Source organism: Candoia aspera, chromosome 1 (assembly GCF_035149785.1).
Source record: "Candoia aspera isolate rCanAsp1 chromosome 1, rCanAsp1.hap2, whole genome shotgun sequence".
In the NCBI taxonomy this organism is placed as follows: Eukaryota; Metazoa; Chordata; class Lepidosauria; order Squamata; family Boidae; genus Candoia; species Candoia aspera.
The window spans coordinates 165,395,204-165,410,223 of record NC_086153.1 but is presented as its reverse complement, the minus strand read 5'-3'; the positions used below and the strand labels follow the sequence as shown (position 1 = coordinate 165,410,223).

The window sequence follows — 15,020 nt, the reverse complement described above, 5'->3', positions numbered from 1 at the left end:
AACTATTAGTGGAAAGTTCAGCAGCTTAAGTAGGATCTGGAAAGAAGTCAACCCAAAGCCTGCCCCAAAAGATTGAACAATTCCCTGATTATTGAACCCAGAGCAAAAATGTCTCCAGGAATACAGTGAATCCAAGAAAACCCATTGTGTTGATGTTAAAAGATTAAGAGAGTTAAGTTAAAAAGTCAACAGTTAAAAAAGCAATGTTTGAAACCCAGTGTTGTTCAAGATTGGTACAGAAATTTATGCCAATAAATCTGGCTCTGTATTAATAATGAATACTTTAAGCAGCATAATACAATGAATTTTGTACACCATCAGTTCTTAATTCTTAATGTTAACCTTGACTGTGAAGAATTTCCAGGATATTGGAATTTCTCAGGGAACTGAAGGCAAAAATTATTCATTTAAGGCTTTTTATTCCAACCAAAATATTAAAAAGTGCTGTAATTAATATTATATAACATGTGAGAAGTAGCCCCCAAAAGTATAACTATAGAATAATATTTATTGTGAGAAATTACAACAGTAGGTTTACTAATGAAAAATCCTAGATTTTTTCTCATCAAGCTTGTTTGTGGTTCCTTATTCTTTTCAATAAAATCACAATGCATGTGATAAAAAAAAATCTAACGAGTTGCTGCCCAAACAAGAACATAAATTAAATTAAATTAAATTAAACTATCCAAATCCTGAGAGTAATGTATAATCAGTACTTCTTTTAGAGAGTAACAGCTTTGTCTGATTGTCCTATATAATATAGCAAATGTATTCTTTGCCTAAATGTAGAGGGTATAGCTTGAATTTCAAACGGAAGCCTTGCTTACTACAAGTGGTTTTGGTATTGTTTTACTCTGTTCTTCTCAATATCCATTACCAGCTCCTTTCAATTATAATCAAGAGTAGAACACAGTAATAGCTGCCCAGAGTCCCCCGTTGGGGGGGATGGGCGGTGATATAAATTTAAATAGTAAATAAAATAAAATGAATAATATATAAATAGCAGGCCTAGTTACATAGGCTAAAAATAACAAATGTGGGGTAGCCTATTTCCCATTGTATCACTTTACAGTGTTAAAATAACAAACACTTGCAAAAAACTGATATGTTTTACCATTATTGGAGGAATATACTAATAATTTAATGGATGCATATGAATGGCTATTTGTTTGTTCCATAGGATTCCCAGGGCAGTTTGGGGAACAAGGTGTACCTGGAGATCCAGGCATACCTGGACTTTCGGGTGAAAAAGGAAGTCCTGGAAGCACTGGACCTCTAGGAAGAAAAGGTAAATTAAATTCTATCAGTAAAGTTGATACTAATATGTTACTATATGTTATGGGCTACATTCAGTGGCAGGCTTCTCTCCTTCTACATTCTATATCTGTTTAAGGAACTCTTCCAATCCTGTGCAGTAGTTTTGGGAAGTCTGTGGAGGGATGGACTAGGGTTTAAGAATCCATTCCATTGGCAGAACAGCTTTGTGAGGACCAGAACAGTAAAAGTCAGAAGCAAAGGTTCTGAGGTCAGAATGGTCCAGTAACAGGTGTCCCCTTAACAGAGGTGCCAAGCATTCCTTCTGCTAAGAATCCATTGGCTCTCAGTCCATTATGATACATGGGCAGGAGAAAGAGACGCAAGAGTTGAACCTGGGGTCTGCTGTATACATGGCTTGAATCTTACAGTTGGCAGTAGCTGCTTTCCTTTGTTGTTAATGGCTTTTCTAGTATTGGCAATAGTCTGCCTGTGAACCTCCTTGTCAGGCTTCACCCATATACAAAATCGAATTTATACTTACAGAGTTAAAGTATAGAAATGCACATAAATGCAGGCACAATGACTAGCTTTAAAATACAAATTATTTTCTTGCATTTCCCTGCATTTGGCTCAATAATATGTGCTTCAGCTACTGTCACCAATGGTGTTCCAATAGCATAGTGGCTATAACATTTGCCTGGCATACAAAATGTCATCAGTTTGAAATTCAGCAGAAATGTTCTTTTTTAAAATCATGTTTCTTTCCCTGAATTTACTGCTTTGTTTTTAACAAATAATATTTTTGTGCGTGGATTACCTTCAAAGAACTCTGTATTATATGTTAATTAAGTCTATGAATAATACTGATTTTGCTGTACTTTTGGAAGGTGAGCATGGGATCAAAGGACTCCCTGGATTACATGGATTGCCAGGTCCTAAGGGCTCACCAGGATCAGCAGGTATGTTCCAGTTACGAGGTGGGCTGTCATATATTATGAAGACCTGGCTTTTCTTATCAATAAGTGATATCCAACTTGCAGTAAAAGAAACTGCACTTCCCCCAACATATCAGGTTTGAGGGTAGAGATCCAGCTTTAGAGGCACTAAATTTGGATCTATAGACACTTATAAAGCTTTCATAGTTGTCATCAGTTTCATAAGTTTCCTCAGTAGCAAGGAATGATTTTTACCAGCTGAGGCTGGTGTAACAGTTACATTGATCATCTCAGTGATTGATATCCTAATAACCTTCCATTTCGATTACTGCAATGTGGGACTTCCTTTGGAGGCAGTCCAGAAAGCTTCCAAGTACAAAATGTGACAGCTGGAATGCTGACTGTATTGAGTATCATGATTATATTGTCCTGTTGGTACATCATCTTCATTATTTTCCATTTCATTTCTGGATCCAGTTCAAAGTGCTGATGTTAACCTATAAAGCTCTTTGTTATTGGGGGCCATAGTATCTGAGAAAGCACTTCTAACTCAGATCATATCTGAGAACACCTGCATTCAGCTTGTAGACATTTGAGAGTAAGCCTCTTCAATAGTAGAAACCCGGAGAGGTTAAACTATTATCTTTTTAGTGTTGGGCCAAAATCTTCCCATTGATCCTTGCTTACTCTATAGGATAATCTATTCCAGAACAATTGGAAATCTGTTTCTCTGGTCCTCAAGTGCTATGGATGAGGCAAAAATTGTAAGCAAGGTGCATGCAGAGACACTGCTTCTGGCTGTAGATTGGAGGGACCCAGTTTCTGGTTCTCTGGGGGAATAGTTTGTGAAATTCCTTGACACGTTGCTGCTGCTACACTGCCACCCCTGTGAGAATTTGGAGAGAGCAGTTGTTAAATGAAACATTTTCACTGTGCAGTAGTACTCATTATCTTAGTCTTTTTCATTTCTTGTATTTCTGCTATGGTGGGGTGTTTTGAAGTAGTTTTATTCCTGAAGTTTTAACTTCTTCTGCTTTAAACTGGTATTTAGTGCAGTATGTTTTATTCTTTTTATGTGGGTTTTATTTGTGTTCTAGTGTGTACTTTTGAGACTTTTTTGCTATATAGTGACTAACAAATTTTGGCATATGAGAACTCTCCATATTACTATGTCCCACATTTCTGTAGTTAGCTAGTATGCCTTCAACCTTGGAAGGTGGGTATCCTACCTGTAACATAATTAATATTTCCATATTTATTAAAGTGTCATGTTTAATATAGCAACTTCCATTGTTTTCTGTAACAGGTCCAGATGGATATGGCACATCAGGTTTTCCAGGTGTTTTGGGTGATAAGGGTACAGCAGGAGACCCAAGCCCCACTGAAGGCAGCAGAGGATCTCCTGGTCAGAAGGGACAAAGAGGGGATCCAGGTTAGTTTATTAGCCTCACAATTAATAAAACACTGTAGTTTTTTAAACAAATGCGCAAACATTTATTCTAAATTTCATGTCAGAAAGTACAATTGTACTTGCATGAAATTCTGTACTTTTATAAAATTATTGCAAGTTTTACAGTTACAAGAACTCTTTAGCTCATATTATATCCAGCTGTATTAATAAAAAGACTACCTAGCTGATTTATCTTCTCTTTTCTAAAATGTCTGTGCATCTCCCACAGGATTAAAATAGTTTGATTTTAATAGCTCAAATTTGTATTATCCAGAATTGAACACTTACAAACACTTTGCTTGCTCTTTCTTCCCGGCAAGCTTCATCTCAACCTAACAGTAACTTTGTATCAGATAAGACCCTGTTTGTATGTTTGAAAGCTCTTGTATGTAGGTCACATCATACAATACTGTAACTTGGTACAGTAGGAAGGAACAATTCTTTTTTCACTTTATGCCTGACTGCCTGGCTATCTGGCATAACTGTCTTCAACCATCTTCAGACCAAAAGTTCAAAGTGGATCAAAGTTTTTCCTTTAGCTGTCACATATCCCCTAAACTTTTGACAATATGTTTTTTTATTAACTAGTATTTGTCCAGAAGAGCAGTCATCAACTTAAGGCACCTGCATTGCTGAGTTAGCAATAGAAAGTTTGTGTAGTGCAAGGAAAAGCAAAAACAAAACAAAAAGAACACACCATTTATCAACCAAAACCACTGAGCCTAGGTTGTCTCACCATCTCTGCTGTTTTATCCCAGGAGTGTTTAAAGCTGCAGTTTCTCTAACTAATGCTTTGTGTGACTGCTGATTCATCAGTAATCTAATAATACTTCTTGGGTCTTCATCACCCATTCCAAAACTCAAAAACTAACAAATCTTTTTATGAGTGAAAAGTCCCATCTGAAGTGCTACTTGTGGATGTTTTCCAACTATTCACCCTTTAGAGACCCCTTTAAAACAGAAACAAAGGCTTGAATGAAGGATGTATCAGATGAGCCTTGGACGGGAAGGCCTCTTCAAAGGGTCTTGGCTGCCACTCTTAATGGTAGACTGCAGTATGGAGCATCTGGTCAGTGAGATGGAATTTCTGTAGAGGCCACCACCATTCCATCTCCCTGCTCCCCGCCCCCCACCCCCAGTCCCAACTTGCTGTACCACTGTGTAGCCTGGTAGAAGAGAGAAGAATTCCCTTTCTTTTGTAAGTCAGGTCTCCATGATAACATGTGCCAGGTTAGTATTTTCATCCAGGAAAATAATAGATAAGTTCAGGTTGGAGATTTGTCAGCACTGAAGATTCTAATCTAGCCAATCTAGCCAAGTCGTGTGCTGGAGTCTTCTGCAAAGACAAGCTGAGAAGCTGAACAAAAGTTTAAGCTTCTAGATAAGAATGATTTTCTATCTGGCTTTCGTGTGAAGCTTGGCAGCAAGGAAAAGAGGCTGGCCATGGCCCTACCCTCTTTTCCCAGCAATAGCCAGGCTGCAGCATCTCACCATATCTCTCCTGCCAGTGATTAGTTCAGTGTTCACTCCCAGGCTGTTTGCCATGCCCTGCCCTCTCCCATTTTCCTGGTGCAACCCATCATGGGGAATAGGAAGAACTACCTGCCCTTCCTATTTACTAACCATTCTCCCAAGTCCCTCTTGTTTCCGTTTCCCTTTCCATTTTAGTATCAGGTTCTACCTTCTCACTGACAGCATCCAGCTGTCTGCCAGTCCTCTATCCACCCCCTTTGTTCAGAGCCTATTGTTGTGCATTTTTCCTTCCTCACCAGTGCACAACACCAGATAAATCAGTGTACACTTGCTGCCCTTTCTGCCTCAGTGATCAGTTGTCTATAAACCTGCTGAAGTAGAAGGGAGACCAAAGGAATATATTTTAAAAAAATATATGGGCCTGTAAGGAAAGCATGCCTCTGTCACTGATATCTATTCCTTCATTTCTGACTGGCAGGATGGCGAGGTTCAGCTGGTGCTCCTGGACCTGATGGAAGATCAGGATTTCCTGGAATTTCTAATATATCTGGTATACCTGGTGATGTGGGATCACCTGGTTTTGATGGAGTGCCAGGTAATGTAACATTACCATATATTCAATGGGGATGCATGAACTGTATTCCTGTTAAACACAATGTAAAAATAGTTACAAAGCTCAAAAAAGGAGATCATCAATGGTTTTAAACATTATTTGATTACTTTGAGTCATTGTAACTATTTGGCTTTGTTACACATACATTCAGCATTTCTTCATCATAAAAATTAAATAGGAAAAATGGTAATCAAGGATAATTAAGTGTAAAGTCTGGAATTAAGGTTTAATTGATATATCATGCCACACCACCCTTGTTTTCAGGTTAATTCACAGAGGATTAGAGTCTCAGTAATAGTTATAATCTATAGCTGATAACCTAGTGCTAACAGTTAAAAAAAACATTCTGTCTTCCCCTCCTTAGAAAATGTTTTTTGTTAAGAGAAAAGTTGGCAAGGGTGGAAAAATGTGGGAGGGTTACCTTTATAAAATTCCAGGATTGAGGCAAGGCAACTGAACAATAAATTTCTCATGTGGAATAGCAATTCAGAAGTATGGCATGTAATGACAGGTTTAATTGGAATTAATAGAATTGGTGTAATGGTTGCCTTATTCTGACATACTCAGCCTCACAAGCGGGTTCTTAATGAAAACTGATTTATTGAAAGAATAGTGTGCAAATATAAAGAAAGCTGAGAATGAGCAAAAGTGCGCCAAATACAAACTAAAAACCCTCGCTTCAAACCCGGTTCCACCCTTGCTCCCGCTTAGCAACCACCCCCTCCCAGGTGTTAGCAACCGTTGACCACATCAGCCTGAGAAAGTAACCTTGAACACATTCCATAACTCAAACATACATTCCACAGTTACAGTAAGGAGATTACAGCCTGGCACGGCTGGAAATCTCCACTCAGCAAACACGGATCAGGAAAGTGACATGCGAAACGTTACGATGTATTCAGAACATTGGAACAATGAACATGACATACCACCCCCCTTAAAAAAATGCAAAATTAAGGAGCAGGCTTAGCAGGATAGGCAGTATGAAAATGGGTAACTAGAAGAGGGGAGTGAACGTCGCAGGCAGCAACCCACTCAGGATGAGGAAAATGTTTCCACCGGACCAGGTATTGCAAAGTAGAACGAAGGCGTCGAGAATCCAGAATCTCCTGGACTTCGAAGTGTTGCTGGCCATCAATCATAATGGGAGCAGGTGGTGAGGGTTGCGGGTGCCAGCGATCCGATTGGTGGAAGGGTTTGAGTAAGCTGCAATGAAAAACGGGATGCAAACGTTTAAGATTATGAGGCAAATCTAACTTAAAAGTAACAGGATTAATTTGAGCCACAATAGGGAAGGGGCCCACGAATTTTGGTGCCAACTTGGGGTTGGGGTGATTTAATAAACTTTGTGGAGAGGTAAACTTTATCCCCAACTTTGAAGGGTGGCTGAGGTGCCCGTTTGGTGTCAGCATGGCGTTTGTAAGCAGCTTGGGCATCGGCGAGAGCTTGTTTGATTTTAGGCCAGGAGTCTCCCAGATGTGCTGCCCAGTCTGCAGGGGAAGAAGGAGGAGATGTTGGTTGCGGCAGCTCTGGGATGGGCACAAAATCCCGACCAAAGACAGTGCGAAATGGCACCTGACCAGTGCTCTGATGCACTGCATTGTTGTAGGCGACTTCAGCAAATGGCAGGAGATTGACCCAATTATCTTGTTGATAGTTCACAAAAGCACGCAGATATTGCTCCAGTGTGGAATTAAGCGCCTCTGTAGATCCGTCAGTCTCAGGATGCGACGCAGTGGAGAGCACTTGCTTGGTGACCACCAATTTCATAAAAGCCCGCCAAAACTGGGAAGTAAATTGTGTGCCTCTGTCAGTCACCAAACGGGAGGGGCTCCCATGGAGCCTGTACATGTGTACAAAGAAGAGGCGGGCGAGTTGCTGGGCTGAGGGAATGGAAGCACATGGAATGAAATAGGCTTGTTTCGCGAAAAAGTCCTTCACAACCCAAATCACAGTTTTCCTCTGGCTTGGAGGTAAATCCACGATAAAATCCATAGAGATCTCCTCCCAGGGGTGAGAGGGACTGGCTACTGGTTGGAGCAACCCTTGGGGCTTGCCAACCTTCCGTTTGGAGCCAGCACATACAGGGCAGGAAGCAACATACTCTTTAACATCCCGCCTTAGTGTTGGCCACCAGAATTGGCGTCTAACCAAGTGGAGTGTTTTTACAAACCCAAAATGTCCAGCCAGTTTGTCATCATGGCAACAGAGTAAAATGTCTTTGCGCAAAGCATCAGGCACATAGAGACAATCATTCTTCCAAGCAAAATCACGGTCAAAAGTAACAGTGTGTAAATTTGCTTGCAACCAAGTGTCAGATTTCAATTGGGAAAGAAATTGTTGTTGCAAGTCTGAGGGAACTGGCAAACGTCCCGGACGGGGTGAAATTGAAGCGTCTGGCTGTTGCACGCGAGTCTGGCTGTGGGTCACCGCTGCCAGACTCAACTGTGGGTCCGTCCACAGTGTACCTACTATATCAGGTACAGTGCTGGCATCTTGGAGTCTACGGGAAAGTGCATCAGCCAGAAAGTTTTTCCTTCCCGGAATAAATTTCAACTTAAAATCAAAACGGCTGAAGAATTGAGCCCATCTGATTTGCTTTGGGTTGAGCTTACGAGGTGCACTGAGTGCTTCGAGATTCTTGTGGTCAATCTAAACCTCGAAAGGGCGGGTAGCCCCCTCCAACAAATGGCGCCAAGTGTCTAAAGCCGCCTTGACAGCAAAAGCCTCTTTCTCCCAAACATGCCATCGCCTTTCAGCTGCAGAGAATTTACGGGAGAGATAAGCACAAGGCTTCAAACAGCCCAACTCGTCTGCTTGTAGCAGAAGCGCACCAATGGAGAAATCAGAGGCATCCACTTGCACCACAAACGGTTTGCTAGGATCAGGATGCTGTAGGATGGGCTCCGCCATAAAAAGCTTTTTGAGCTTGTCAAAAGCCACCTGGCACGCGGGCATCCATTTCAGCAATGCCCCCGGGTTCTTAGCCCTCCGGGTGTCCCCCTGCCCTTTGGTTTTGAGCAATTCAGTGAGGGGCAATGCTATCTCCGCGAACCCCTGGATAAACTGGCGATAATACTTCGCGAATCCAAGGAAACTTTGGAGCTGCCTACGTGTACGTGGTGGCTCCCATGCGATAATGGCTTCAACCTTAGCTGGATCCATTTCAATACCCTTGTCAGAAATTCTATAGCCCAAATAGTCAATTTGAGATTTATGAAAAGCACATTTGGACAATTTAGCATACAGTTCAGCCTTCCTAAGCTTGCTGAGCACCTGTCTGACCAGTTCTATATGTTCCTCTATTGTTTCAGTATAGATTAACACATCATCCAAATACACCAAGACCCCTTTGAATAAATGGTCATGCAAGACCTCATTGATCAGTTGCATAAAAACCCCCAGCGCTCCCGCCAGCCCAAAAGGTAACACTTTATACTGGAAAGAGCCCCGAGGACAATTGAAAGCAGTTTTCCATTCATCCCCCTCCCGTATACGAATGCGGAAATATGCCTCCCTCAGGTCCAATTTAGAGAATATTTTCCCCTTCGCCAGATGTGATAACATGTCTTTGATCAATGGGACGGGATATTTATTTAATATTGAGACTGCATTCAATCCACGGAAATCCATACATAATCTCAAAGTCCCATCTTTCTTTGGTCTGAATAGAACAGGAGCACCCACTGGGGAACTGGCTGGTTCGATAAAACCCCTGGCTAGATTTTTATTGATAAACTCTCTTAGCGTTGCCAGTTCCTTCTGGGTCATAGCATAAATTTTTGGCTTAGGCAACTTTGCATAAGGGATAAAGTCTATGGCACAGTCGGTTTTGCGGTGCAGTGGTAGCTGATCTGCCTCCTTTTCGCCAAACACATCTGCAAACTCTTGGTATTGCTCTGGCAGTCCGTCTAGCGGACCAGTAAGGAGATGCGGAGTTGTTGCTGCCGCCCTCCCCACCTGGCCGTTGTCCAATTCATCCCCCCCTCAGGGGCTTTGTAGAATCCATCTGCAAAAGTCACAGTCCTGTGCACCCAATTTATATGTGGGTTTTGCTGAACAAACCAAGGCATCCCCAAAATGACAAATGGACCCCCCACAGGCGCTACCACAAAAGGCAGTTTCTCCCAGTGGCTACCCATTTGCAATGCCACCATCCCTGTGGAGTGAGTCACCGGTTTCCCCCCCGCCATAGATCCATCTAATTGGGTGAAGATCATGGGCCGTTTCAAAGGGAACGTGGGTAACACTAATGCAGCTACCACGTCAGGGTGCATTAAACACCATGAGCACCCCAAATCAACCATTGCCCACACTTCCACAGTCCGTGTCCGTGACCCCAATTTCACCTTCACGGTCAGGGTAGGGAAGTTTCCACTCACCGAAGCGTGGTTGTGCCCCTCCTCTACCACCTGCCCAGTGGTGCCTCTTAGGGCAGGTGGCTGGCATTTCCTGCCGGCTGAGACAGCTCAAGCTCCCCTTCATCCCCATAGAAAGGAACGTTCTCAGCCTCGGTTTCAGCCATTGCTGCCTTCATCTTCCTGGGCACGGAGGGGGATTTCCCTGACAGCTTTGCCGGACGCTCCTCGGTCTTCCTCTGTGGGCACGCCGCTGCTCGGTGCCCCTCCTTCCCACATCGCAGGCATTGCCCTTTCACAAAACGGCTCTCCCTCTCCTCCTGCCAGCCCGTACATCCCACTCTGCCAGTGGTGGCCAGTGGCTTAGCCGTCCTCGTCATGGCCATTTGCTTGGGACCCCTCCTGGTTTGTGCGAACCTAGCCTGGGCTTGCTCGACATTCGCCGCTAGTTGAATCCAGTCATATAGGGTGAGCTGATCTGCCCTTCCTAACGCCCATCTCAGTAAGTCGAGTCTCATTCTGTCTTTGAACATTTCTATTAGAGTGGTTGGCGACCAATCATCCACCTTGGCCGCTAGGGCTTGGAATTCTAGGGCATAATCTGCCACGGACTTTGATCCTTGGATCAGTTCCCTCAGAGCCACCTTAGCTTTTTCTTTTGCTAACGGGTCAGCAAAATGCATTTTTAGCACCCACAGAAAGTCTCTGAAATCATCCAACTCCAGGGCGTCCATCTCGGTTAATTGGACAAACCAGTCAGCTGCCCTCCCCTCCAGTTGGGTAGCTACAGCATTTATCTTTGCCCTTTCCAAAGGAAACAGCCTCCCAAACTCCTCCATATAGCTTTTCGCATTAGTCAGGAAGAATGACAGTTTTGTGGGATCCCCATCAAACTTGACAGTGAAATCCCTATACCTGGCTCTTTGTGGGCTGCTCTTCCTCTCCTTCCTCCCGGCCCTCCTCCTGGGCTCTGGAGACCTCTTCTCCCGAGGGGGGGGGGACTCGCAACTCCGACTTTGGGGCTTTTCTTCCGATCCCTGCTTCGTCCCCTCCCTGCATCCTCAGCCCGCTGCGGGGGCGATGGGGACGCCCGCCGGGGACTGCGCGGTGGCGATCCCCCCCAGTACCTCCTCCGGTCTTTCCTCCTCACACTCGGGGGGGGAAGGGAGAAACAGATGGAGACGACCGTCTGTAGCGATATTCCCTTCTTCCTCTATCCTGGCTGCCCCTCGCAAATGACATCCTTGCCATCATGTCTTCTAGAGACTTTACCCTGGCTTCCAATCTCTGTGATTTCTCACTGGCCTCAGAGACGTCCGACCCACTCCTCACCCTTATGGCCACATCTGGGGACAGCGGATACCTTGGCTTCCCAGGTGCCTGGGGCGTTCCGGACAGGGTTCCCTCATCCTTTCTGACCACCTTGGACTTTACCGCTTTCGCAGTAGCTGAGCTGGCGTCCGAGGTCTCCGACAGCTCCTCCGACTCCGGAGTGAGGGTCCTTTCCCTTCTTTGCCTCATGGAATCCGTTTCCCCCACGCTGGAATTCTCACTCTCTCCCGAGTGGGAAGTAGGTTCAGTCATCACTAACTTTATTTCCTCACAGTAACACTGGAAGGAGGTTAGTGGTAAGAGTTTTAGGATTCTCAGCTTTATGTAATGGTTGCCTTATTCTGACATACTCAGCCTCACAAGCGGGTTCTTAATGAAAACTGATTTATTGAAAGAATAGTGTGCAAATACAAAGAAAGCTGAGAATGAGCAAAAGCGCACCAAATACAAACTAAAAACCCTCGCTTCAAACCCGGTTCCGCCCTTGCTCCCGCTTAGCAACCACCCCCTCCCAGGTGTTAGCAACCGTTGACCACATCGGCGTGAGAAAGTAACCTTGAACACATTCCATAACCTAAACATACATTCCACAGTTACAGTAAGTTGATTACAGCCTGGCACGGCTGGAAATCTCCACTCAGCAAACACGGATCAGGAAAGTGACATGCGAAACGTTACGATGTATTCAGAACATTGGAACGATGAACATGACAATTGGATCCATTCATTGTACTAAGCCAAAGCATTGGGTTTGGTTGGTAAGCAAATTATGTGAACTTAGCCTTTATGGTTTGTAAACTATGGTTTATGATTTAGCATTACTTGTGAACTAGACTGTTATGGCTTGTTCAGTAAACCATGTTAAAATTAATACAGCCACTGTGTTAGTATGCATACAATTCCAAATATTAGGCTTCTATTTTCCTTCTTTGCATGTTATAATTAGCATATTACAGGGCCCAGAATAAAATAGAGGTTTTGAATTCTGATTTTTAGTACTATTTTGGAGAGCAAGCAAAAACCCACCCAGTCATAATTTTTGAAATGCCATATGAAATGATAGAAAGTAGACAAAATGACCTAGGAAGTTAGTTAATCAAAGCTGGCCCATTTTGACATAATAGTAAATTATTTTTTAAGGGAGGTAATTAATCAGAGTGCTTCTTTTTGACCACATACTGGTTGTGTTTACATCATACAGCTGAACCAGTCCGCCATTAACCTATTAACTTAGCCTGGTGAGTTGGCAGGATATGATCAGGGATGCTCCAGAAAAACAAGGAGCGACCATCTTTGTCTAATTGCCGACTACTGGAAAGGTGGTTAGCAGGCTATGGAAATAGTGTAAAACTATTATGCCATTATGGATGGAATCAGAGACATTTTACTGATCCCTGCCCATGTTTCACTCAGGACCAATCTAAAAGCAATCAGAGTAGCCAGGTCTGGTGTTGCAAACATTGCCCTTCAATGAACATTCTGAATTCTGCTTACATTTTGTAGGCTACCCTGGACCTCCAGGGTTTCCAGGAACAGCTGGCTCATTTGGCCTCAGAGGAGAAGAGGGACCAATAGGTGTGGCTGGAGCAGATGGTCTTAAAGGAATAAGAGGGGACCAAGGCCCAGATGGAAGACCTGGAATTCCAGGCTTGGCTGGAGCAAAAGGTATGATGGGAAAACTTAGTATGGAGAATATGAGTTAGGTTACCTAGTCAGATGTGTAATAACACATGCCTATAACTGTTTTGCCCTGAAGGTTATAAAGGTGAACAAGGAGTCATGGGCTTTGTTGGCCTAATAGGAATTTCTGGTGACTTTGGTCCCATAGGACCCAAAGGAGATAGAGGCCCCCCTGGTGAGTAGATTGATTTGGTATGCCAACTTCAGCAATTGCTATATTTAAACCAATACTGATATCCCAGACCTTTATCATAACTTTATCCTTAATGTTTATCCTTAATGTTTTAATTTTAACAGCATTTTCAGTAATAATTTATATTTACATAGAATTGCACTGAAGTCTCCTTCTCTTTGCAATAAGAGAACAAGTATTAATAATTTCTATAGTCATAAATATAGAACATACTAGATCATCCCTAGCTCATCTAACATATTTAAAGGACTAGCCTCCAGTGAGTCAAGATGAATCCTTTTCTCTCAGGTGGCAGATTCATCAGAGTAGAAGGGTGGTAAAACGAAGTAATTGGAATAAAAATGGAGCAGTTTGTGCATATAAACTATTAACATGGGATAAATATTCACTATCATTTGAGTTGGGCAGCTATATAAATTTCTTAAGTAAATAAATAGATTTATTTTTTTGAAGAATATATAGGTGTCCAACTGATGCAGGTAGAAAAAGCTATCTGCAAAAGCAATTAATTTGTTTGGATTTTTAACTTTTAGGTTTTCAGGGACCTCCAGGTTCCTCCGGATTGCCGCCTTTACTTCCTAAACTGGTTTCTGAGCAAGGGACACCAGGTGCCCCTGGAGCAACAGGCCCCCAGGGCCCTGCAGGTGAAATAGGTCCTCAAGGTCCACCAGGAGATCCAGGTAGGAAGTTATTACCAAAAAAGATGCTCTTCATTAGTTCTGAAGCAATTTATTTCTCAACATTAAGTCCTCATAGTATTTATTTCAAAGGTATGTTTTGTGAATGGGGCATATGAAACTATTGAGGCAGATGAAAATATTATGTGTCAGTCTGTCAGCCGTGCAAACAAATATGGACAAGGAAAGACGGATACGTTCTTGGTCAGTGGCTTTGGCAGTTTTATCTGAAAATGCTACATGAATGTCCTGTTCTACTAGTACTTTTTGCATCTGTCCCTGCTGCACTAACTCTACAAGCACATCTTGTAGAGTGAAAAAACATGTTATGCAATTGGCCCCTTGTTTAAGGCAACACTGACTTTCCACCATGCTTACCTTCAGAAAAGAAGTCCAGTTCTTTTTGTCCAGAAATTCAGTTTAATTTGGAAAAAAAAGTAGTGCTGAAACCACACAGCTCCTGTTCCGCCACAGCCCTCCTGCCCTGTGAGTTGCCCTGCTTCAGATGAACCCTGCAGATAATCCCATTCTCGTTCAGAAATGATGACCTACAGTGTATTGACCATGACATTTCTCATATATTTGATTTCACTACTTCTGCTGACAGCACAGAGACCTGAATATGATTTGGTTTCCTCTCCTAGGCTTTTACTAATAGCTTTGCTATATAAAGCAGCATGAATTATCTGTGGGCTACATACACCTTCTATTATTTAAAGATCTTGAGTTGATTTAATTCTTATCACCATAGCAATTTTGTAATAAAATGTCATAGTTAATGATTCTGTTTAATAACTTTATTTTTAAGGTTTTAGAGGCCCAATAGGTAAACCAGGAGTGCAAGGAAGAGGGGGTATATTTGCATCTCCGGGCTTCAGAGGTGATCAAGGAAGAGCAGGACTGCAGGGCCCAGCGGGATTTGAAGGTAAATCAAATTCCTAGAGTTCTTCTCTTTTCTGTATCTTTTAAGAAGTTTCACCTGACTGAAGTGTTAATCAATTCTGCAGTGCAATCTATTTATATATATTCTCCCAGTTAAATAGATACAGGAT

The 15,020-nt window shown here is 42.7% G+C and overlaps 1 protein-coding gene across 1 annotated transcript in view; it reads left to right on the top strand.

The window, feature by feature from the left end:
• The window catches only part of COL4A2 (collagen type IV alpha 2 chain), a 172,467-nt gene that overhangs the window by 149,114 nt on the left and 8,333 nt on the right, over nucleotides 1-15,020 (top strand). Inside the window, exons 38-45 of the mRNA XM_063317783.1 lie at nucleotides 1,181-1,288; nucleotides 2,145-2,216; nucleotides 3,499-3,624; nucleotides 5,594-5,710; nucleotides 12,922-13,083; nucleotides 13,175-13,273; nucleotides 13,825-13,971; nucleotides 14,777-14,893. Coding sequence (XP_063173853.1) covers nucleotides 1,181-1,288; nucleotides 2,145-2,216; nucleotides 3,499-3,624; nucleotides 5,594-5,710; nucleotides 12,922-13,083; nucleotides 13,175-13,273; nucleotides 13,825-13,971; nucleotides 14,777-14,893 — 948 coding nt within the window. The remainder of the gene's footprint in view (nucleotides 1-1,180; nucleotides 1,289-2,144; nucleotides 2,217-3,498; nucleotides 3,625-5,593; nucleotides 5,711-12,921; nucleotides 13,084-13,174; nucleotides 13,274-13,824; nucleotides 13,972-14,776; nucleotides 14,894-15,020) is intronic.